The sequence below is a fragment of the Labrus bergylta genome, chromosome 7, assembly GCF_963930695.1.
Source record: "Labrus bergylta chromosome 7, fLabBer1.1, whole genome shotgun sequence".
Taxonomy (NCBI): Eukaryota; Metazoa; Chordata; class Actinopteri; order Labriformes; family Labridae; genus Labrus; species Labrus bergylta.
In genome coordinates, this window is record NC_089201.1 from 10651281 (window position 1) to 10677235 (window position 25955).

Here is a 25955-nt window from a genome sequence, read left to right on the forward strand (position 1 = left end):
TAGGCTCCAATTCACAACAGTGTAAAGACAAACTGTAGGCCCTCCCTCCTTGAAGTAATTACTGTCCATTTAGATGATTACCTGTAATTAGTTGTTAGCTGTCAGCATGAGACAGAAACTCTGTCTGAGACATGAGGAGGAGGAGGTGGAGGTGGAGGATGTCAGAACAGGAGAAAAAGTTGGAGGGGGGCAGAGGTGGAAGGAGCGGAGGTGACAGAAAAAGGAGGACAAAGAAGGAGGAGTGGTAGGGGGTACAAGGAGACGGAGGAGGAGCTGGGGACTAAGAACACAGTGTTGACACGTGTTTCTGTCAAAAAGGTCAAGCGGTTGCTGTCTCTTCTTTCAGATGCTGTCCATCACAGATTTCTTGTGAATTAATCTCCCCTTCATTTGCGAGGATGAGGAAGACCTCTGACAGAAGCAGTAATTGCAGGGCTACGGATCTGCTCTCTGATGACAGTGATGCTGTTTTTATTTCACAGGTCGTGTGACAGTTAAGTGGTAATGTAAAGAATCAGCAAAGTAAGATCCTTTCTGTTCTAATGTCTGTGAGGCCTACTGGGTTATATCTCATTTTATAATGACATTATATATCACATTTCTACAGTTCTAATAGCCTAAAAATCAATATGCCCTAGTGTCATAGTAATTTTTTTATAAAAAAAAAAAATCCTCTCTCAAAATGATCTTTTTCACTTTCTTCTACTTTGCTGTTCTTAGATTTGGTGACAAGTTAAAGATGAAGCCAACAAGGGGGGGGAATAACTACACTTTCTCACATGGCCTCTTGAGTCTGTCTCTAAACATGAGGCAATCAACAGATTTATATTCCAAAATAGCCAACTAAAGCACAAACATGTTGACAGCTTGGTACAAGGAACACCTTTGGTGCCTGTAAAACCACTCAAGAGTTGAAATATTTCATAACTCACCAGTTTATGAAGTTTTCTAATTTTAACCAAGGGCATAGTTAAAATAAATTACAAAAAGAAAACATTAAACTGGACTGGTCTCACAACACTGACGCCCTCTTCAGGAAGGGACAGAGCAGACTGTTCTTAGTAAAGAGACTCAGATCGTTCAGTGTCTGCAACAGACTCCTGAAGACTTTCTACCAGCCTCTTTACACCCACAGGGGTGTTTTGAACTATTCTGGCTGATTTGACCAGGAAATTGTAGTAAATAGGTGGAGCCATGAAATTCTAAGCACCAACAAGTATGATAAATTGTCGTCAAGTCCTCCTTCCAAAAAGGTTACTCCAAAACTAATAGGTTAGTGGAGCTGTCAGTCAAACACATTTTGGCCAGACCCACAAATTCCAGAGAAAAGTTATAATCAAGGTCTCAATCACTAACACCTGTGTGGGTGTACACAGACTTTAAAGAAAGAAAACAGTTCAAGAATAAAAGTATGAAGTGGTGCATGAATCATTATGGATTTACTGTAAAAAAAAATACTCTGTAGTTTAAGGTCCTGAAAAAGATACAATCTCAGCGGAGGTCTAGCCCCAGCGGAGGTCTAGCTTTCTTTACAGAAAAAAATAGCATAGAAAATGAAACACATTTTTAATGATTTAAATCATGGCTGAAGGAGAAACTAAATTGTTTCCATGTGTAAACTTACATGAGATTACAAATGTCTGTCATGTATTTTTGCTGCCTTCTCTTTGTAATTGTATTTTATCCATGTTTCATTCATAACTGCATTGTATTTTTAACTGAACTGTTTTTCATTTTCTCCTCTTTTTTAATTTGTCTTTATTTCTATCTGTTAGTTTTAAAAGCCTCCTCTGGACAGATGTTGCAAATCAGCATTTTGTAAAACATTAAGTTAACACTAAGAGCAGTGTATCTGGGACTTGCATGGTTAAATGTTACAGCACCAATGTTACTGTATGTCCACGTCAAACACATGAATAAATAAATAAATGACATCAAGTATACAGTAAACAATATCCTTTTATTTGTCATATTTTATTCATCCCTGAGATAAATTCTGGTTTACACTCTGTTAATGAGAGACATGCTTTACATAGGCCCCAAATACACACATGCACAAACAGGACCTGTGGGGGCTTCTACACACTGCTAGGCAGCCTCTCCAGTTACCAGACCAACTTCCATATATTTTAGTACACATCGGGACTTCAACCAGCAACCCTCCAACTCCCATCCCAGGTCCCTACAGAGTGAGCTACTGCCACCTTAAATTTATATGAATAACACCTACGCATCACAATGGCGTCACTTTTGTCATTCACGATGGCAGGCAGGAACTGGATGAAAGGTCAAATTTAGGTCAAGTTGTGGTGACTTGAGAAAATTGCAGTGTGGCTCATAATGCGCCGGTGTCCCTTGAAATTGTATTTGCCCTTCTTATCCCGACATTCTGTCTTCGAGGGAGCTCTTAGTGCTCGTATTCGTTGTGTCAAGCCTTTGTGAGCAAGTTGTGTCGCTGCTATTCAAAAATCCATTAATAAACGAGGGATGGAGGAGGGAATGAAGAGATATGACCCTGTTAAAGACATGAATTTTAAAGATATTAATAAGACTAAAAGAGAGCAAAGGACAAGCACTTCATGATCAGTTCAGCATCATCTGATCATACATTATGATCATGAGTGCTAAGAGGAAGACGGCTTTGAGAAGACCACCTCTGAATCTGCAAATGACAAGAACTGGCTAAAATATGAACACACCCACACCTGCCAATTACAGTAATGCTTTTAAGACGGCTGCTGTGAATTAAATTAACCATGGGGCTGACCTCTGGAATATGCAAATGTTGTGTTAAATGCCTGTGTGGAGCAATGTGGGTCATTCTGTGTGTTACGCCTCAGACCATGGACAAATGGTGTATATTTTGAATTCAATACGAAGACTCATTTGGCATCAGGGTGCCGTTGGCCTAGTGGTTTGTGTATACACCCCATGTGCATTGGTTGTGGTACTTCAGGCAGGCGGCCCAGGTTCAAATCCAACTTGTTGCTATTTTCCTAAATGTCATTCCCCTCTCTTTGTCCCTGATTTATGACTTGATCTGCTGTCCTATCTCTAAATAAAGGCATTAAAAGCCAAAAATAATGTTAATTAATTGATTAATTAATTAATCAATAGGCCTACATTAATAAATAACTAGACAAACTTTGAATCTATTGTGTGATCTTGTTTCAGTAAAAACAGCCAAACCAAAAACCAATGTTTTTCTTGTGAGGAGATTCTTTGTTTTTAAAGCATAAAATAACTGAGGCTCCTGGAGACAAGAGAAAAAAAAAGTCCAATGACAACATTTTAAATGCCTTGAGTCACATCTCAATTTTCCGACATGGTAATATCTTTTGTCTTAAATGTCATTAAATGTTGTTAAATTAGCTTCATATCACTGAAAGAGAGCGAAGGGAAGAAAAAAAGTGTGCTTGATTATTATGATATATGGCTCGTAGAGACTATTAATATTACTGACTCAGATGTCAGGAAACATCAAAGTGAAATATGTGATTATGAACATGAACAGTCAGTGGAACAGGTATAATTATTCTGAGAGCTATTGAGAGCAGAGTGAAAAAATCCTTTATTTAAAGTGGAAGTGAGTTAAATGCTAAAAAAAACAGTATGAGGAGTTTTTTAAGGCCCATTAAGTTAGTAAGTAAGTAAAGTGTATTTATACACCTTTCAAGCTTACGATGTAACACTGAAGTTGATCCTTCTGTTGATTTGTTTCAATATGGACAATGGGCCTCATTCACCAATAATTTCTTAAGAACTAGTACTTAAGTATGATTACTAAAAGAGTAAATTAATCCCAGAACTAAGAAAGAAGTAAGAAGAAAATAGTATTTAAAAGAAGTGAGGTGTCTCTCTTTCACTCATTGCCCCAACCATATTTGCCAGATCCACATCTTTACAACACCAGGCGTACCTCCTCTGTCCACAGGAGGTTGACAAAATCAACACAGATGAAAACACGTTTCTTTAATTTCAAACATTTTTTTAAAAGTCAAATCTAATTGTTTTTAACTCTTACCAGAAATTGCTTCACTATAACTAATATTGCTAACTTTAGCAGTACCTAGATTGTCAAATTTTGATATAGGCCTATAGGACCCCCTGACCTGACACTAACAATTGGCCAATATTTGACAAGGATGGAGGTGAAACTTGTTGCAAAACAACACTTTGCACACAGCCCTACAAAGGTTAAAAAGAAGCAGCCATGATTGCACAGGAAAAAGAAGTGACCAATCAGTAGAAACAAATAAGGCCATATCTATGTTCTGTCCCAAACTGTGAGTCTGCACTAGACAAACAGAGTGAGTCTGTTGACTTTGACTATAAAGTCCATGTTTCAATGATTATTTAATATTTATTTGTACTGTGTCAGTCTAACGCTGACTTTCATGTCAGTAGTAGAGTGAAGTGAACCGAAGTGGTGCGAGGGATGGAGTGCAGTATAGTGATCACAGGAGTACCCCCCCCCCCCATAAACAAGCTCCAGCTTTCACCATTGTGGCTCAAACCCTCCACCCTTTCCCCCTTTCTCTCTCTCTCTCTCTCTCCCCATCCTCTTTCTCTGTGACAGTCTCTCAGCCCTCCCACTCATCTCCCTCCCCTCCCCTCCCCTCCCTCTCTCCTCCCTCCTCCTCCTCAGAGGAACAGCTCTGTCCCTCTCTGCACTTGTCTCCTCAGTCAAGGAGAAACTAATTGGAGGAAAGAATAGAAGAAAGGAGCTGTTGGAAAACTAAACGAACCAAAACTTTACTTCTCTACAGCATGCCACAGAAAGGTAAGCTCGCTCTTTCCTCTCTCTCTCTCTCTCTCTCTCTCCCTCTCTCTTCCTCTCTCTCTTTCTCTGTTGCACCCTCCCTCCCTCTGTCCATCTCTCCTCTTTCACTCTATCAGAGTATGGAGTTAAAACCTTACAGTTTGTTTTACACATGAGGACAGGAGAGTAAGTGATAGTGAGAGTAGTACAATAAGAAAGAGAGAAAGAAAGAAAGTTAATTAAGAAAAAAGAGAAAAAGTAACGAAAAGTTAAGACAACAGATGAACAGCTGAAAAGATGAGGACAGCAGGATGAAAGAGGAAACAGATGAATTTGGGAACAGAGTGTCAAAAAAGTTCTGAAGAGGGAGAAATACGTTTTGTGATCATCCTCTTTCCCTCTTTAGTCTGAAATGTTTAGGAATCAACAGTTCAAGAGGAAATGACAGGGACTAAGAATTTTTTTATTTGAGATATGTTCAATGAATTGATTATAATAAGTAAAAACAGATTTATTATGGGGAGTAGCCGTTTCGATGTTCTAAATTCAGCATTTTCCTGTCAAAATGTAAAATCAAGCTTTTGTCAAAACAATTTTTGAATCCCATCAGGAAATATATAATTAAATCAAAGAAACATAGCCTACATTTTGACCCCAAAAAACTGCTGAGACGCTTTGTCCAACCGACTAGATTCCACATATAAATTGATATGTTGATCTGTAAACTCATTGTCCAGATATTGTAATGAGCCAGCCTCCGAGATACAGACTTCGTATGAACTTCTTTTAGTTGAAAATGTCCCATGCACGTCGCTCTGCTCCCACACTTCACTTCTTCTTTGCTTGGTATTTGCTCGGGATTATTTTTTGCCTGAAAGACAAAACTGTGGGCAAAGAAGCCCCATAACCAATCAAACACCAACAAGAACAACCTCAAATCACCTTTCGTTGGGGCTTTGACGCGAGCGCGCGAGGTGATGCCGCCCGCTCCTCATCGACAGTGATGGATGTGGATTAATCTCAATCAACTCAGAGCATATTCTCTGCTGGATTAAAACAACCGTGCAGGAGGAAAGGAAAACCATGGTGCACAGAGGAGGTAGAGAAATATACTCTAAAATTGCGAGCTGCTTTTATTGCACTTTTTATGCTCATGTAGAATTTTCTTCTCATGATATACCTTAATTAATGCAACGAGTTTATTTTGCCCATTAGGTTTAGACAATATTTTCGGCATTCTGTCAACAACATTGTTGGGTTATAGCCTAGGCCTATAGCAAATTAGGAGACTTTATTTAAAACAATCCATCTCCGACTTTAGTACAAGCCCAAAGTTTAGTTTAACTTGAATTTATATGAAAAAATGTTTGAAGAACATGTTGCTGAAACTTCTTTATTTATCCTGATCATTAAAAATGCAATCTTTTAATGAGACCATTGTATGACCCGGCAGATCGTTGATATTGTCTGAAAATTGATATTGACTAAATGTTTCTTTAATTCATTTTTAAATTGAAAAAATAATTAGGGGTTTATGAATAACAACACTCAACAGGTTTTTTTTTAAATGTTCAGGAGGCCATTGCTTGACGTGTTCAAGGCCTAAAGTAAATGTCATTGAATGGCTTAAGGGTCTTAACGGTGTTAAAACCACAACTCTTTTATAAACGTGATGTTTTCTTTATGTTAAATAAGCTGTTTATATTGCAAGAATTTTGAAATCAAATCAACAGTAAACAAGACGATCAGGTTGTTAATTGACGATCTAATTAAGGCAGCTGTTAATTGAGGTCTTAATGAAATTTAGGCCAATTAACTGCATGATTAATCAGGTCATAATGAATTCATACAACACGTGAATTTAAAGCATTTGATTTGCGAGTGTGTTTGTGTGTGTGTGTGTGTGTGTGTGTGTGTGTGTGTGTGTGTGTGTGTGTGTGTGTGTGTGTCATGGGGATGAAATCGGAGACGAGCGAGCTGCTGCTTCCATATGTTATCATGAAGAGATTTACTGCACGTGCACAAACGCTTCTGTATAGTCTGCCACGCGCACCTGAGCCACATCCAACCTTTACGCTCCACCTTATACCAAAAAGGATTTCACTGGGCTGAGGTATTATTATTATTATTTTGGTAAGAGGCGGAAAGGGATTGTTTTTTTTCTTTTTACATTTGTAATTAATTCTTTATTTTTTTGGAAAGTGGGGTACATTAAATCTCGATTTTTGTCCCTCCTTGTTAGACTTTTAGTTTCATATTAGTAATATAAAAAAACATATGCCTATCAAATTATATGTGTAAAAGTTTTTGTGATCCGTCATTGTTGGCTGTCACTTATGATATCCTTGAAAATGACTTAAGACATTGTTCAGTGCTTTGTCCATAAACGGGCCTATTTAAAGCCTTGATGCATTGAACTTTGAAAAAAGGCTAATAGGAGAGAGAATAAGCAGAACTCTACTGAGAGCCGAGTTATCCTTCTTCTTAACGTCTCAAGCTCTTTCTTTTTGTCTCTCTTTTTTCACTTTTGATGCGCGCTTTACAGATTGGATAGAGTTCATGAAGTCTGTTTCAATGCTGGAAAAAGTGGGAGAAAGTAGCCTAGAGATGTTGAGCCCAGAGAAGGAACACGTGAGACACCACAACAGAACGTTATTCCATTAAAATATCCAAAACTCTTCAAGCGACATTTCTATCAGAAGGAGAAGCTTGTAACTCCAGGTAGCCCAAGCGCCGCTGCATTACCTTCTCAATACTGTTATAAGATGAGACTTTGAATTTAAGTTGCGTGTTGCTTATTGTCACATGCTGTTGAATCGTCTTATTTTTATTATTATTTACTATGTAGGCTTTAAGTCATTGAGCTCGTTTATCCTTAATAGTAAGATATTGTAGCCTTTTAACTTGATTCATTTTAGCAGCCTCAACTCAGATCACTAAAAAATGCAGTTAAGATAAACCTAAACAAATTCAGCAATGATGATGATTATTATTATGAATATTACTATTATTATTATTAGGCTGTTATTATTCAGGGTAAAGCAGCAGCAGTGTCGTGCAGCAAGCTTCATGTCTCTCTCGGCTCTTTTCTGCCCATATCAGCGCGCTGAATACGGCCTGAATGAAACTTTTATATTGTCATCAGTGTGTTCAACAGAACTCCTTTATGTCACTTGTACTGGTCAAATTGGGCTCCCCGCTGCGGTTTTGTGTCGCGGGTTTTTTAACGAGCCGCAGCTAACGAGGCAACGACATCAGAATCCCGCGGACACACAAAGCCTGCTGGGTATTTACCGAGCCGAGCTGCGGCTCCGCTCCTCCGGCTCTTTGTCTCCTTTCACTCGCAGAAAGCGCTGAGTTATAGCGGGGACAAGGTGCCCATAGACGGCCTATGTGTGTGTGTGTGTGTGTGTGTGTGTGTGTGTGTGTGTGTGTGTGTGTGTGTGTGTGTGTGTGTGTGTTCTCTGTGTGGCGCTGCTTCATGTTCATTATGCAGGTTGTTAATGACAAGAGCTTCAGAGAAGGAGCTGCTTTGAAGCCTTTATTTGTAAGCTTTTTTTCCTTTTTTTTTGCCAATCATAAAAGGCTTTGATTTTGAAAATTGTGATGTAGCATAATGAATGTCACGAGCTTTCAACATGCATGAAAGCCAACAGATAGTTAAACTTCTCCTTCCAGCACAGTGCACTTTTGGTGAAAATGATGGAGAACGGTCCTCACACCCATTTTAACCTTAATCCACCCCATAGAGCCCAAAGGAGTTTATTTCCTCTCACAGGTGTTTTTTCTACGATGCCAGTTTTTCATTGGTCCGTGTTTCTTATGTCAAATCATTGTTTATGTTTTAATTTGTGTTTTTTATTTATTCTTCTGTATTTTTCTGGTTGTGTTGTTGTGCAAAAATAAGATTAGAGCAGATTTTGGTACCGGGGTCTCCATGAAGCAACTAATTCATTTATGCAGATTAAGTACACAGAACAGTTGTGTTTTGATGAAACTTAAAACAAAATTGCATTGATGTGAATTTGCTTGAATTGCTCCAGATAATTGCAGGTAATTATTTAAGTTTCAAAAGATTTATATTAAGTTCAATAATGCATTGATCTATCAATGGAGAAGAGCAGCGCTGAGCCAGTTTTGTTTTCTGGATGAGCAGCTGGCGACATAGAACCGGCATCCAACTATTTCATTGTTAAAGGAAGCAGGATGAAATTACATTTCATAAAAAGTCAGTAAAAAGGGCACAGGATTATTCATTCTTATTATTTTTTCACAGATAAAAAAATAAAATGTATCAAAAGAAGTTGTCATTTCGTATCTTACGTCTGAGGCTTCATTGATAACTGTGAGAGACTGTGCCTGAAGCTGCTGAAGCATTCAAAGACAGTTTTGTTTGGATTAGTGGGACTCAGTGTTGGCCCTGCAGATGCTCTTGAGCGAAAACAAGCCCCTCTTTCTGATCTAACTTTATTTTATAATCCGTCATGAAACCTCTGGATGTGTTCTGACTCCCCTCCAACATATCAGCCAATCCCCACTCCTTACTGCTAATGTTCTTTTTTATGTTATTTTTATAGAGCGCATCAACTGTCCCTAACAGTGTCCTCTTGACTTTGAACGATCAGAGGGAAATTTAAGTTAATCAACAGTGAAGGAGGTGATATGAGGAGCCTTTTAAGAGTACCAAATATATATACAGTTCAACTTTAATGATATTTTCTGTCAAGGTCCAAAAACCAATCAAGTGGCCAGTGACAATGTGGCTTGCATTAATGGCATTCACATCCTACATCTAAAATCAGGCTCATTCTTCTCATTGATATTTTATTAAAACTAATAACCTTTTTAACCAGTTTGTACAACTGAGGTTACAAATTAACCCATTTATTTTCTCTTTGTAGGAGCCCAAATTAAAAAAGAAAAGAAAAAAACTCTGAGAATAAAAAGATAATAGGAGATCCATCTAAAGGTGCAGTGTACCTCAAACTGAGTGCCTGTCGTTGAGCGCTCCTTTCTGAAAATCCTTCTGCAGGTGTTCACAAAATGAATGGATGAACATTAAAGCCTGTTTTCCAAGATCAGTGCAAACCCATCGTGCAAAAACCACAATTCCTAATTCTGTGTAACATATTTCCAGATGTATAACAGAAGAGCAGATCAAGGATGGACTCGTATGTCTAATGTACTTTGGGAGCTGGAATCCCCGACCAGGACTCATCTGTGCTCATAACTTTATGGACATCAGCTTACATTAGCATATGAAGCAACCTCAGCACAGTTTGGTATTCAGCCATTCTGTTGAGACACTCTCTAAAGGTGTTTCTCCATCCAATGAAAAGCTGTTTTTCTGCAAACGTATGAAGAAACTTCTGCAGGACAGATGAAAAAAAGAGCTGTCTTGCTAGTCCCTTCCTGTCAGGGAGGGAGTGTGGTGTATTGTCAATGCATGTTCTGAGAATCACAACAATAAAAGTTTATTTCCTTGTTTGCACAGATTTCAGAAGCCAAACAAGCTGGGAGACCGGGGTGGCCTCTATGATGCAAAACAGTGAGTTACATTTCTAAACTGTTATTATGTGATCATTCATGATGTGCATGTTACATTATCTATAAGTATAACGAATGGTTGTACTTCACTGGTATGTGTCCCCAAAAGCTGGTGTCCAGATGAATAAGACATTTTTTTTAAAACAAAATTTACTGACCCACAACTGAGAACTGCTGCTGGGGGCCACATTCAAACATGATCAGTTACCTGACTGGCTGTCAATTTTTAAATAGAAAACACTAGTAAAGCTAAACTACATAAACAACCAACTTCCAGTGCTGGAACCTGCTACACCGTGTTATATTATAATTCATCTGAAAGAAGAAGAAAGTGATACATTGCTTTTAAAAATTAACATATAATATAATTTGACAATATGCCAAAACACTTAACTGATGTTTTACGTGTTGCATCATGTTGGTTGTGCTATTTGTGTGATGATGTGATCACCTCCCTTCAACTCCCCGCAAAATCCGCCACCCGCTTCTTCTGTGTATGTTCACCTCTGACCGCCAACTACTGACGTCGTACAAAAGAAGCCATAAACCAAAAGCTCTCTTTGAAGTATTGGAATTTTTTTTTTGGGCCCATCATTTTGAATTGTACATATTGGTAATGATTTTTAATTGTATTTGGCGAGGTATTGTTACATCCTTACTGTGCTACATAGGTTAAATTCCTTGGGGTCCAAATAACAAAAGGGGCAAATTACAAGCAACTACTTGGGTCTGATTTTTTTGAATGGGGTTTGGGGTGGGGGGGGGCTTCTTATCCTTTGACAAAAGGTCGATCTCTGTAGGGATCCTTTCTGTAAAGTTGTCAGACACTTAGAATAAAAATCTGAGCCTGGTCGAAACAGGAACAAGAACTTGGTCAGTTGCTTTTGCCCCAAGTGATTACATCCTTGGCAGTATTTTAGTGCTGCAGCTTTGAGAAATCAACTGGAGCAATTTAAAAACTTTTTGCACCCATCATTCGTTTAATTGTAATTTGTAACATTGGTGCTGCATACGCTCAGTGGGTGGAACTGACATTGAACCCCACCTGCTTTCTTCTTTCTTACTGCGGGACAAGAGGTCCACGCTCTCTGCAGTGAAGGTGTGTGAATTTCTTCTCTCTTATGTGTCTTTTTGCTTTTTTTTCATTGTCCTGCCTCTCCTTTTTCTGCTCAGTATCAACCCCACAACATTACTACCCCCCTCTAAAAATCGACCCCTCCTATATCTGCTTCTACCCCTCGCACCCATCTCACCCTGAATATTAGTAAATGATGCTGCTGTTTGTTGTTCTGCAGCATCAGGTTAAATATATCATCACACCACCTGCACTCCAATCAATTCTAATTCCAAATTGTGAAAATGGAGCAGCTGGAGGTTGTTGGGGAATGGCTAAAGGTGAACCAATATTCATTTTGCTAAGATCATTAGTGAATTGAAGAGCAGGTTACATTAGGAATTGATTGAAATGAAAGTGGGTTCAATCAGCTCGCTTCATTCTGTTCAGCATCTCGCCAGCTCTGTGCATGTGAGCAGGTGAGTGATTGTGTCATCATATGCATAGAGAGGTTATGTTCTGAAGCTACACATCTCCAGCCGCCCTTTGAATATTTTATGACCTCTTGTGTCTTTCCAGCAGACGCGGTTGAGGTTTTGATTTGGTGTTGACTGACAGTTGATGTCTCCAGTGTTCCTCTCGTCTTCTGTGTGTAGGCTCTTTTTCTGTTTTCCTAATGAAGTCTGTGCTCAAGCTATCACATGAGATGTCACACTTTGCTCAATGCTTTCAGCCCAAAGGGACTTTGGATTACACTTGTTGAACAGATACAGGGACAAATTAAATCAGCATAGACTCAGTAGAGGAATACCTTATGTCTATAAGTGTTAGCTTTGATCAACAGTTTGTTGTTTACCAAATGAAAGAGGATGAGGTGGTGTCCTTTCTTCTGTTGGTCAGATGTGTCACTGTTGGCAGTAACACTAGCGGTGATGCATGATCATACCAAATGCAAACAAAACCTTTGTCTTTGACACTCGACTGCTGCTTGTTTCCACTCAAGGCCCACCTTCTCATGATTGTTACATTTCCTAAATTAAGAGATCATAGATTCCAATAATCATATTTAAACAAGGGCTGTATTGTATATGTTCTGCATTTAAATGACGTTTTAAGTCACAGAGTGTTACAACAAAAACAGGTTTAAAATGTCCTTCCATTTGGATAATGTATCACTGATTTCAGTACATGGTTAAACCTGGTTCATTGTTAAAAGTGCTCAGCTGCTCTTCCCAGAGGCTCATATGCTGTGTGTGTGTGTGTGTGTGTGTGTGTGTGTGTGTGTGTGTGTGTGTGTGTGTGTGTGTGTGTGTGCGTGCGTGCGTGCTTGTGTGTGTGTGTGTGTGTGTCACAGAGGGACCACAGCCAAATTGACTCCATATGTCTGTCTATTATTGAGTGTCAGCGGAGGGAAGCCCGGGTGTGCTCCTTTGGGAAATGACACTGTGATTAACATTTCTACGGCACAACCATCAACCTCAAAACACCAAGTAAACATGATGTGAGGCAGCGTGACGGAGAGTTAGGGGGTAAAGTAATCCACCAGCACACCTAAAGTCCACAGTTTCTGCAGGGCCGTGACTCCGACTATAATTTAATTAACCAGAAGAGAAGTTCAAAGCTCTAATAGTGTGAGCTGTAGTGGAATATACATGTCATCCGTCTGTTTTTCCACTGGAGTAGTTCTCTTGCAATAAAGGAAGAGAAGGTGGGTCAGAATCTGTTGTGAGGATCTAAATAAAAATCCCCAGCCAGGCTCTTCTCTTCTTAAAGTTAATAAACAAATCCTTTTGTCAAGCAATAATTTAAAGTGTCTTTCAGCTTTAAAGACTAACAGGGAATAGATAACCTTGTTACCTTCAAGTTACATTGCTTGTAATATTGCCTATCATACTGTTATATGAATTTCATTTCCCATCCATTTTAGAACACTTTTATGAAATTACACACGCAATAGAAACAAAAAAGACTCAATATACATGATCTGACAATTAATCAATAAAAAATAAAACTATTTACTATTTATAATACCGCTCAAACCAATTTTCGACAATAAAAAAAACTCAACATAACGCTCAGAAGTCAGTCAGTCAACACGCTTTCATTCGTCATGTGTTATAGTGTTGTGACCTTTTTGGTTAAACAATCAAAATCCCTTTGATTTTAGTTCCTTCCAACTTTTGATCAAAACCATGATCTCTTTGTAAACCATACAAAATTGTTTCGTCCCTCTAATCAAACCAAACCAAACACCAAAAGAATACTGAGAAACGTTTTCACTGGAAAAATTATGGCTGAAGTTTTCCACCGTTATGCAAAGCCAACCACAATTGAGGCTAATGCTCTTTTTTAAGTGTTGTCTATCTTTGTATTTCTGACTATAAATCTTTCACAGTTAATTAGCACAACAGCATTGGATGATGGTGGTAAAAACTTTCTAGCCCTGCAGCCTTGAACACTCAGGACTTTCTGCTGGAGAGCTCCTTCTGGAGACATCGGCTTGTTCATAAGAAACCAGAAGTACATGTTGACGTTTGATATTCCTGAAGAACTCGACTGTTTCCTTATCAAGTAGTTTTGGTGCTTGAGCCAAATGTGGGCACCAAGATTATTGATCAAATACAGTGCATCAGTTAATTTATGAAAAAGTAAAGAACATGACTTGTCATGTCAGTAAAATGGTTCAACTTTTCGATGGGTGCGGGTGTGGGTGTGTGTGTGTGTGCACGCGAGTGTGTGTGTGTTCATGTTTGTGTTGGCTGGTTGAATGATTTATTAATGCCCTGTTGAGAGGTTTATAAATCTGCAATATGCTTTCCCCCACAGAGCCATTAAGTGACAATAGACGATTGATTCAGTAAATCCCTACTTAACCTGGACAGTGTCACAGCACAGACTGCTGTCTGCTGCTGCTGGTTAGAGAAACATGGCTGACGTGCAACATGTTGATCAGGAGAGACAGAACAGTTAAAGCTTTAAACAAAAACCTTTCCCTAGAAGCTGGAGTTTGGCTGAAATGCTTAAATTTGCTTTTTGTTGCCCATATATCAGTGTTACTGCCCAGCAGCAATCTGTCATATCAGTGTTTTTCAGCACTGTGCATGTGCTTATGATTGTGAAATGAAATGTGAAGGTTTAGATATCAGAAAGATTTGATACTATATCCACTCATCTAACCTACTGCTACTAAACTTAAGGGTGATAAAATAAAAAAAGTTGATATTTACTCCTCTTTATATCCAAGATATTTAATTGATCTTAGTTGAAGTTTGGGGATAAACAAATCACTTGTGTTCTTGGCTGTTTGACTGTAGATTATATTGTTTAAAAATATATATATATTCAAGAGTAATGTTGGAGGTCTTATTCAAGAAAAAGGCAAACGTATCAAATTTTACGTGTTTGATATAACCAGTAAAACGTTATTTATAATGATGCTTCAGTGTCTTCAGCAGAAACCTGTGGTCGACGCATAGATCAAAACATGGACATAGTAACAGTAACGTCACCCACTGGTTTATGAAGCTGACCTGGTCAAGATCTGGAGCTCCAATCAGTCAGTCACGATTTGTCAGAGGCATTAATGAGGCAAGCAAACACAGGTCTTAAAACCACTTAGATTCTTGTTTTAGACCAAAAGTAAGAAAACTGAATTATATTAACTGTCACATGTTATATCAATAATGAACATTTCCTTATATTTTATTCAAAGAACGAAGAACTAATTTAGGGTCCAATATTTCCCCATAATCTTGAGGGACCTCCTTGAAAAATACATGTTCATCCTGAGCATCTATGTGAAATATATTATAGTCACTTTTTCATGAACTGGCTTGAGAGTATAGGTCGAAAGAAACCAGATATCCCAGATTCGTATTCCAAAAGTCTTACTTGTGTTGTAGAAATAAAACAAGCATCCACACCATACGAAACTGCACTTTACCTGCATTTCTCCTAATCAGCTTAAACCTGTGTTCCCTGCTGGCCTTGCACTTCTTTTCCTGCATGTGCCTGATCAGTTTGGCTTTTTAGTGCATTGTATTTAGATGTATTTTTTTCCACTACAGCTCAAATCTGCGCCAAACTTAGTGATGTTGAAGTGATTGTTCAGCTGATACAGATCAAAAAAACCATGTGCAAAAAAAAATGTCTTAATGCTTTCTATGTGTGTTTGTGTAGGTCACAGTGGAGTTAACCAGCTTGGAGGTGTGTTTGTGAATGGAAGACCTTTACCTGACTCTACCAGGCAGAAAATAGTAGAGCTGGCACATAGTGGAGCTCGACCCTGTGATATATCCAGAATACTACAGGTAAAGTCGTTATTCTGATGTAAACCTGGTTATAAGTCTACACAAAGCCTATATTACTGAAAGATTTTATACTTTGAGGTTTGATGTTTCTCCAATGCTGTGAAATTACAACTCAGGTGAATGGTGGGTTTTAAATGATATGCGTTCATAATGGGGTGGAGGTTGGTAGAGGACCTTTGTTCAGCATTTGATAGTAATTCTTTATTAGAAATATCCTTTAATAGCTATGCGTTGAATGTAAGTTACCAATAAATAATGCTGGGAGTGGGGATGGGGGATGATTGATGCGAGGAACCAGAGCTTTTGTCTTTTTTATTCCATTCACTTCTTCGAAAACTGGGAACTATATTACCTACGTGGAGCAACATTTTATTTTATCTTGCAGCTAAAGCGGTTAATCCTTACCATCTGATTTTTTTCATTTCAAAGTTTTAAATCTTCAGCTCAGACAGTAGCATAACTTTCTCTGAAGCAACAGAATATTTTATGCAACCAAAGTTTGAATTACCATTGGACCATCGCTACAATCATTCACCAAAGAGAATCCATTTGAAAGCCAATATTTTCCCACCTAGCCCCATTAATGTTTCATATGTGTCATGTTTTACATCTAGGTGTCTAACGGTTGTGTGAGCAAGATCCTGGGCAGATACTACGAGACCGGTTCAATCCGTCCTCGAGCCATAGGTGGGAGTAAACCCAGGGTGGCCACCGCAGAGGTGGTGGGAAAGATTGCTCACTACAAGAGAGAGTGTCCTTCCATTTTTGCCTGGGAGATCAGAGATCGACTGCTGGCTGAAGGAGTCTGCACCAACGACAATATACCCAGTGTAAGGCCCTTTGCTCTTTTGCCAACTCATGTCTGTAAGAGGTTTATGTAGGACAGGATAGTCAAAACCCTTGATGGTCGGCTTGCCTAGCAGATGTGGCCTGATGTAGATAGAACAGGTAACTGCAGCTCTAAAAAGCATACCAACCTTTACAATTGGTACTATCGAGTTTTCAGGTAATTGGAAAATACCAGATTATGCTGAACTGCTGTATACTAAAAATATAAACAGTACCAAACTGTGCTCAAATTAACCTGACTGCTTTTAAGGCAACCAGAAGTCAGTGACAGATCACAGGAGTTGGTGATCTATCAATTCCTTGACAAGTTTGTTTGTTGGTGATGTTGTGTTCTGGTGAACTCGTTCTCATTTTGGTAAAGTCAATCTTTAGCACAAAAACAAACTATTTGACTATTTGGTTTACTATACCAAACTGTACTCAGCTTGGTGGAAACAGGGCTTTATATTGGGTAATCATGGTACTTTTCTGCTTTGGCTGAAATGAATAACAAATATAAAGTTCCAAGACTCCTCTGGTGGATTGCATTCACCAAAAGTAGTGCCTGCTTTGACATTGAGAGGCTCAGATCATTACTTCAACTTTAAAAAAAATAATAATAATGAGAGAAATAAAACATGTTTGAACTTATCTTTTTTTTTTTTTTACCAAAACCACCCATTTGCTTTCCAGTCAAAGCCATTAACTCCACTGACTGAATGTACTTTTTACCTCACAGAATATGAATGATGAAGGCTTACCCCGGCCTCTATTGGTTTGTTGGTTTGTGTCACCGGGTAGTGTTTTTAAAAGCAACCCAGTGATGTGGAAGTAACAGATCTCATTAAATCTCATAAGTGGTTCTTGAAATAGACACAATGAAGCTGGATGAAGGTTGACTTTGGGTCATTAATGCTTTGATTGGGTTTAGACAATACCAGCTTTCTTTGAGGCTTTCAACCAAAGGCTTATGTTTCCAGAGAATTAATCATGTTGTTGTGTTTATCGCCAGGTTTCTTCCATTAATCGTGTGCTCAGGAACCTCGCCTGTGACAAGCAGCAAATGGGCACAGTGGGCACTGAAGGGATGTTTGACAAACTCAAGATGCTCAATGGACAAAGCACCTGGGGAGGACGCTCAGGCTGGTACACTGGGACTACAATCACTTCTAATGGTATGGTATTTTGTACTTCTGCCGCTTTACTAGTTCTATCACCACTACAACAGTGAAACTAAACTCACATTTACTAGTCAATCAATCAATCTTTATTTGTATAGCGCCAATTCATAGTAAGAATCTGATTTTTTGTTGGCTTGATCTCACGTCAGATTCACAACAAATGTGTGTACCCTCTTTGCTGATCTGCATCATGTAGTAGCCACAGTTAGCTGTCCACTTTCAAAATTGACTATGGATTCCCATTATATGGAACAGAGGACATATTGTTTGGAGTTGACATGATCAGCCTCCTGTCCTCTTCTTTCACTGTGTGGCTGAGGGCCCCATTTGTTGTATGGACTAGACTCATATGCTGCTGCTCCTCCTCCAGCACCCTGGGACTACAACAGTGAAACAAAGTCATGCACGGTCTGCAGCATGTGTGTGTGTGTGTGTGTGTAGGTGTGTGTGTCTGTGTGTGTCTGCATGGAGGAGGCAGAGGGTGTGTCTCCACTCATTTGTGTCTCTTTCTGCCTGACTGATTGTGACACTGAGCAATGGCTTCATTCTGTTTTGCAGTCTCTGTCTGCTGGGGATAATGAATAATTAGGCTAGCACCGCAAATAACATGAGTTCCACGGGGAGCTGGAGTCAAGCTCCCGTCTGCTCAGAGATCTGCGCTATGAAGTGCCCTGTGCCATCCCTCATCTCTTACTTACACGCATGGCTTACTTTCATGGATGGCAGTTTTACATATTGTATTGTCTGCTCTGATCAAAGGAGGGATTTTAGTGAAGTAATACAGACAGAGGCTTATTATTATAGTTGTAATTGCTAATAAACCTGTGGAGGCAATGTCTTACTTAGCATGTAATAGAATATTCAAATATCTAACTTGTAATATTTACAATGCCACATCTATAAAATTGGTCAAAATATTTGTAGCATTTTAATGTGTTACATACAAATTAGTAAAAAGACTGTTCATTTGCTAAAAGGATCATTTGACCCAAAAATGGAAGAGAAACAAAAGGCTACTTGAAAAAACACAATGCATATGAGTGAGTAAACAATGGTATGAGTACCTGAATGAAACAAACCTCACTCATTTGTATCCATCATTCTCATATTGATATCAAATGTTAACATAACTGAGGTGGCTGAAAATCATCCAAACTGGACTTTTGTTGTCCAGCTGAACAGAGATATACACTTCTGTATCATCTACATTTCAGTTGTAATGTTCTGCATGCAGAGTATTAAAGCTAAATAAAAAAGGGCAAAATCAAAATCACTCCAAAAAAAAGCCTTCTTCCAGTACAGTAAACCGTTACCCTTACAGGGACTTTCTCAAGTCCATTAATTAGAGTGCCATGGGATCAGCTCCAGCGCTTCAACAGAATGAGTATTATGACATTGTTGGACCTATGTATGTAAAAGTGTGTTAGAAGCCCAGTAGGCCTTGTCTCGGCAGCAGAAGCCAGGTTCTCGAGTTGACAGAGCTCCCCAAACCTTCAGCGAGGTGATCTGTCACAACTACGATCCGACGTCCCTGACGCCTAGCCACCACCGTCTAACTGTGTCGTCCCCACAACCACCGCCGTCCTCATTCATGTAGGCCTGCTTCGACCTCCACCTTAGCGGCAAGAAAGTGTGGATACAGGAACGGGAGGAATACAGAGGAGAAATCCTTCCTGCATCTTATCCCATATGCTCTTTTGTAAAGTGTCGTGAGATAACACTTGTTAGGAATTGGTGCTATACAAATAATGATTGATTGATTGACTGATTGATAAAACTCCCTGAAATTGTTTTATAGAACTGGAATTTAATGTATTCGACCAAATATTCAAACACGGATGATGTAACGATTGATTAACCTCTGTTATCTGACAATCTATTTATTAAATTCTATCCTGTTCTGATCAAGTTACTAAACTGAATTAATCTCTAGTTATTATTTACCCTCCTCCTTCTTTTTGGCTCCAGAGTGTCCACAGGCAGACGGAGGGGAGGAGAACACCATCTCAGTGAGTTCTAATGGTGAAGACTCAGAGGAGACTCAGATGAGACTTCAGCTGAAGAGGAAACTGCAGAGAAACAGAACGTCTTTCACTCAGGAGCAGATAGAAGCACTGGAGAAAGGTAACTCCTGTTTTTCCTTGATAACTTAAGAGACTAATAGCCATGCATTTATACGTGTGGGTTATAAATAGTTATGAGCTGTCTTAAGTGTCGTCCCTGTGTAAATGGTTAATGTGTATCTGCATAATAGCATGGAGCACTTTTTCCAGTTGGTCACGTTGGTTAAGTTTAGACAAAACTACTGTTGTATGGTTTAGAAAAAAAAGATAATGTTTTGTGTGAAAATCCATATTAATGTCAGCAAATTTACCACCACTTACATAACTATCTATGTCCAATACATGACAGAAGGCCAAAGGTCAACACTGACTTCCAATCCAATCCCAGAACCAATCTGCTGTCGTCTAATGAAGATAGCCTCTGAAAGCGAAGGCCAGTGTTTTAGGGCTTCCAGCATAGCCAATAGTTAGAGATAAGGGACTTCTGGACTTTTTCCTCATGTTACCTGTTGATTTAAGTCCAACTAGCAACCTGAGAAGCAAGAAAGGACTTGGTGTGAAGATGAGGTCAAAGAGCAGATTTGTAGGCCTCCTTAGGTCTTTAACACTTAAAATGGAAACCAGGACCACAATTCAAAACCAATTTAAAAAAATCCAAACACCCAAAATTCGTACAGACCCACCACTGTTCCCAATTCTCAACTGTAATCTCTGTAATAATGAATGTACTCTGACCATACTATTGCCACTTCATTGACCTGGCTAGCACCTTCCATTCACTGTTCTTTGGCTACTGTGGCCTGGGTAGAAACAGAACTTTATTTTTCTCCCCTCCATAGCATTAGTCATGATACAGATGTGAAGAAAGGATTAACAACAGAGCAATCTGTCTCTTCTGGGAGTTAGAAACAAACGCGGTCAGAGGCCTTGGTTTGGCAAAATTAATTCATGTAACAAAAATTACGTTAATCAAAACCAAATTTACCGGAAGTTAAATGTTTCGATAATCATATTTCAAACTAACCTCAACATTAAAAATGAATAAAAAATGAATGGCAGATAATTACTGGGTTAACGGACATGTGATCAGCTCTAAGCATTTGGTCACAGAAGTGCAGTCTGCACAACTAAAATCTTATATATACTGTATACCAGACAAAAGGAATTACTGCAAAAGAAGTCACAGCTGATGTTGGTAATCATTGCTTCACAATAACTGTTACTAATTCCACCAAATATCTGATTGAATAATTTCATCATCTTATGACACTGTGTATTCTTGTTTCAGAATTTGAAAGGACTCACTACCCAGATGTTTTTGCCCGAGAGCGCCTTGCCAACAAAATAGACCTCCCAGAGGCGAGAATACAGGTAGGCTCTATAATATAGATACATTTTTGGTGTATAAGTCAGTTAGTGGAAGATTTGGTTGGTTTTAAGGAGTAACTGTAAACCCTCTTGTATGTGCAGGTTTGGTTTTCCAACAGACGAGCAAAGTGGAGGAGAGAGGAGAAGCTGAGAAATCAGCGTCGTCAGGTGTCCAACTCCTCTAACCATATTCCCATCAGCAGCAGCTTTAACTCCAGTATTTACCAACCTCTACCCCAACCTACCACGCCAGGTAATGACAGGGAATATACTACAAGTACCTGCATGTATTACGAACACAATGACTGGTTTTATATATTTTGATACATTTTTCACCAAAACTGTATTTTCATTGCGTGACATCAGGCCTTTTAGACAACACTTTAGACTGTCAGGATGGGTTAGTTGCATTGAAAAGGCAGTGTATTTGAAAAATCTGAGAAATCAAAAAAGCTGTTGTCATTTGGTCTCATTCTATTACCTATTACATATAATGTACTAAAATATGTTTATAACACATTTATGACCTATTAAACCAGATAAGGGCAGTCATAAAGGACCCTGAAGTATTCACTAAAGCATCCATTCAAACATACATAACAGCATTTAAAGAACCAAAACAGATATATTGCCTACAAACACACTTAGGATGATAAGCCACATCAGTAGAATAACACACAAGTGTTTTCCTTTTTGCAAAAAAGCCTGAGAAGCATTAAATTATGATTACACAAATACATCAAATGACACGCAAATTGAGAACCTGTTTCACATAAACACAATCACAAAAAATCAGGTTACTCATTCTACTTTCTCTCTGTTCAGTCTAATACTTATTTTCAGCAAAATTAGAGACAAGGTTGACTTTTTTCCAGATTCAACTTCAAAGATTGCATCAACTCTTGAACCTGATGTTGGCTGACTGTGTTGCTGGGCATTAAGACTTAGCCTAAAGGGAACTTTACACAGATGTTATTTAATATAGATTTGCTTCTAGAGCTACAGGCTACAATCTTTTCCAATATGAATCCCAATAAGACATTGAGCAATGAATTAGGAACTAGAGTTCTGAGGACTTTTTAACTGAATTTACCTTTACTTGGAGAGATGAGTAACTGGTGGAGTGGAGTTGTATACTTGTCAATAGTACTAATAATTACAACAGAGATGCTAAATGGCTTGGCCCCTTCAGTGAAAAACCAGTGCAGGCCAGAAGCTAGGCTATACGGCTATGCAGCTGGGGCCTAATGAACAATGTAGTTTAGCTAATTTTCAGAAAAACCAACAACAAAGATTTAAGTGTATGCTATATTTTTAGGGCATTACTTTGCCGTCAGCAAACCACTTTGTTTTTGCTCTCATAGAACCTTACTTTAAAAAAGGTACTATCTCTATAAATTAATGATGATTAATGACATTGACCAAATTTTCCCCTGTATCTGCTTGTGTCATCAAGATATTTGGTTGGTGTTTATTGAATGTTTATTTTCTAGGAAAATGTTCTTATCTTTTCTCGCTCCCTTTGTCTTTAGTGTCCTTCTCATCAGGATCCATGTTGGGAAGATCAGATCCAGTCCTTTCCAACAGCTACGGCCTTCCAGCCATGCCCAGTTTCAGTATGGCTGCCAGTCTGCCTATGCAAGTAAGAATATTTTTCATAGCTTGTTGACTATGGCCTTCCCTGTGCCAAAGGCCATTTTCAAGTGAAAGCTTCTCATGGTTAAATGAGGCTAATGTTAACAGAGTTAAGGGGTTATTAATATGGCTTTATGACTTTAACAACACTGTTTGTCTTGAATGACAGCTTCAAATGGATAATTCTTGGAGTTTTGATGGCTTTTATTATTTTATGTTGTCAGGCATCCAGTCAGACCTCATATTCCTGCATGCTACCCACCAGTCCCACTATGAACGGAAGAAGTTATGAGACGTATACTCCTCCACACATGCAGCCACACCTTAACAGCCAGCCAATGGGCTCCTCTGCAACGTCGTCAACAGGTAAGAAGTAACTAAATGGTTACAAGTTGATACTCTACAGGCCCTACAATCTCCTCTGCTTGTGCTGGAAGATCAATTTCTGTGGTGATTTCTTGATCAAAACTTTACCACCCAAACACAATGCTCGTCAATGATGTGACTATTCCAACATTGCACCATATGGGTTTCAATATTAGTGTTGAAATGGTGTTCCTTTTAAGTGGTATTGGAATAATACACATGAAGACTCATCAAACATTAAGACACTTTAGGAGAAATGTGAAAGTAGTAAGAAAACTGAAGATGAAACGTGTCATTGCTCTCTGTTGGAAAAAACATGTCTTGCCCCCACATCAGCATCTGGCTCAAAGAACTGTCATCCATCAAAAAATAATGTTTAGTCTTAAACATAAGCTCAGTGACTTCTACAAAATCTGGGGCCTCTTTTTATGCTTCCTTGAAAGTAAAGGTCTAACCTAAATCGATGAACCTTCTCCTCAATTGCCATGTTTCTTCTTTATTTCTCATTTCACATAAAATTCTGTACTGTATGATCACGTTTGGACCAAAAATGTTTGCTATCATAACCATTCTTTACAAATGAATGACTAAGCTTGCTTATACTGCACTATTGTTTAAATACTTGCTGCACTCTGTATATTTTATATTAATTGTATGGCATATAGCTCCTACTTATTTTTCTTCTTTTATGGTTAGATATATGGAGTGGGGAACTAGTTGTACACTGTTGGTCAAAATAGTACTAACAGTACTAATAGTATTAGTATTGTAAAATGGAAGACCAGCTGAGTGTCCTTGATTATAATTAAGTAACTATTTGTTCAACCAATGTTACATCACAGACCTCTCTTCTAGTCAGACAAGAAGTGTAAAGAACCAAACAGACTATGTAGAAGTTAGCAGACAGCAAGCAGGGCCAAAATAAGAAAGAACGAAGCAAAGAAGGTGGCAACAAGAAAGAGTTTAAAGAAGCCCTTTAGCCCTCTCTTCAATGTCTCCTATTAACCAAACCTATCCAAATGTTCCATATCAATGGTTGTGAGACTAAATCTTCAGCTTTTAAGAATGACTTACATGCAATAACTAACTTACCAAACTGCTATAAAGCTTGAAAAGTCACACACTGATTATAAAATATTAGTTTGTCAATTTAACCAGGCAAAAACAAACAAACAACAAACTGTTGTCTTACCAACTATGGTAACCCAGATTACTCTCTGTTAAGACTTTGTCAAGAACAAGTTATTTCATCAAAGGAGGAAACAAAAGAAAACTGTGATGCTCTTAAAATAGACTTTGCGTTAAGCTACAACACATCTTTAAGTCTGCTATCTCATACTTAAACGACCACTTTGTTCTCCTCTCCTCAGGTCTGATTTCTCCTGGTGTCTCAGTTCCAGTCCAGGTTCCAGGAAGTGAAGCTGACATGTCCCAGTACTGGCCACGACTGTAGTGATCAGCAGCAGTAAACGTTGCAAGAGAACTGTATTGGACATCAATGCATGACCAATCTACTACCTACTTTACAACCTGAATGTAAAAAAAAAGGACCTGTGATTAACTGAAACAGACTGCGCAGCAGCAAATAATAATGAAGAATTGAGTCTCATTGATGAATGCGAGGAAACATTTAAACCAAATTCTGGACACAAGCAGGAAACAAGGAGCGTGTCTACTCCACTCAACCAATGGGAGGATCTTATTATTGTTAACCAGTAATGGTTCAACTACACCTGATCTTGTGGAGCTCTCTTTTCACATCAGTTACTGTTCAAGATCTGTCTGTTGAGAACCCTCTTTTGCTGGCCCAGAAATGAAAGCTACAGACTGAGCTGTACTCAGGAAGCTCAGGAACGTGGACCATCTAATGCTAAAAAATTATACAGCTCGGTATCCATTTGGACATTAGGAGGGAGAACATATTACCTCTTCTGTCAGTTCCTTATTTATATAATGTTGTATTTGTATCAAAGACAAAGATGGTGACTGAATTGTAAAGGGAAGACGTGTCTAAAACTTGAACTGAACTGTCTTCTGTGAATTTGTTTCAACAGCATATTCAAAAAGGCCTGTCCACAAATGTGTATAGAATTTCAGAAAGTGGATTCTGGTGAATTGTGTTTGGTATTGTAAAATTCTTGAACTGGATGTGATCTGCTTACTAGCATGGACTGTCTTTCATGACCTTCAAATGATGTCTATTAGGAGGGGTTGGGGGATTCAACATTTACCATCAATTAAGACAAGAAGCAGAACAAGTGATGGCTTATATTGTGTCTGTAATGTTAATCTGTTTCTAATTTCAGAGTGTAAAGTATTTGTCCTCTCCAGTTATCTTGGGGGGTTCGATAATAAAGACATTTGAATCAGGAGAGACAATTGAATAAAGAAAATTATTTATTACAGTGAAATATGGAAATGTTTCTTGACAGAAATATTTTTTTGGCACTTGGACTCTATGGGGTGGGCGATGTGTAGGAGAATGACAATTCTGAGCGACGGCAGAATAGATCCCCCATGGAGTCCAGACACTGGTGGTGGTGAAGCTGATGACTTGATGAGACCAGATGAGATGAGAAATGATGGATGATGATTCTGCGAGATGGCGGTGTTTTGGGGAGGTGGAGGGGCGCACAAAACATCAGCATGAAGGAACTAAGAGAGAGAAAGAATCATATTTAAAAGGGGAGCGGAACGATGATAGGTTGAAAATAAGGGCGGAACACCATGCCATTGGTTAGTGCCGCTGATGAGACAGCTGATTAACCAATGACAGCCCCAGAAAATGACAGCTCAAGAATGATAGCGGAAACGTGAGTAAGCGTGCAAAAAAAGATGAAT

General features: G+C 38.7%; 1 protein-coding gene across 4 annotated transcripts; it reads left to right on the top strand.

Annotated features, from left to right (window-relative positions):
• Positions 1 to 4657: 4657 nt before the first annotated feature.
• pax6a (paired box 6a) lies at positions 4658 to 25519 on the top strand. 4 transcript variants are annotated; one of them, XM_065957375.1, is made up of 12 exons: positions 4658 to 4783; positions 10257 to 10310; positions 11385 to 11408; positions 15543 to 15673; positions 16288 to 16503; positions 17514 to 17676; positions 19651 to 19806; positions 21034 to 21116; positions 21216 to 21366; positions 22646 to 22755; positions 22973 to 23114; positions 24485 to 25519. In XM_065957375.1, the coding sequence occupies exons 1-12, from the start codon at positions 4771 to 4773 to the stop codon at positions 24565 to 24567; spliced, it is 1326 nt and encodes a 441-aa protein (XP_065813447.1). In that variant the 5' UTR covers positions 4658 to 4770; the 3' UTR covers positions 24568 to 25519. The 4 variants fall into 4 exon arrangements, with proteins under 4 accessions (XP_065813447.1, XP_065813449.1, XP_065813446.1 ...); XM_065957374.1 differs by lacking the exon at positions 4658 to 4783 and adding an exon at positions 4817 to 5861; XM_065957377.1 differs by lacking the exon at positions 11385 to 11408 and having other exon boundaries at positions 4660 to 4783.
• Positions 25520 to 25955: the final 436 nt, after the last annotated feature.

Bases quoted from the DNA above. Each gene is read 5' to 3' on its own strand.
- pax6a (XM_065957374.1), top strand. The intron at 15,674-16,287 runs GTAAAGTCGTTA...TTTTACATCTAG, and splicing joins ATATATCCAGAATACTACAG to GTGTCTAACGGTTGTGTGAG. The intron at 21,367-22,645 runs GTAATGACAGGG...CTTTGTCTTTAG, and splicing joins ACCCCAACCTACCACGCCAG to TGTCCTTCTCATCAGGATCC.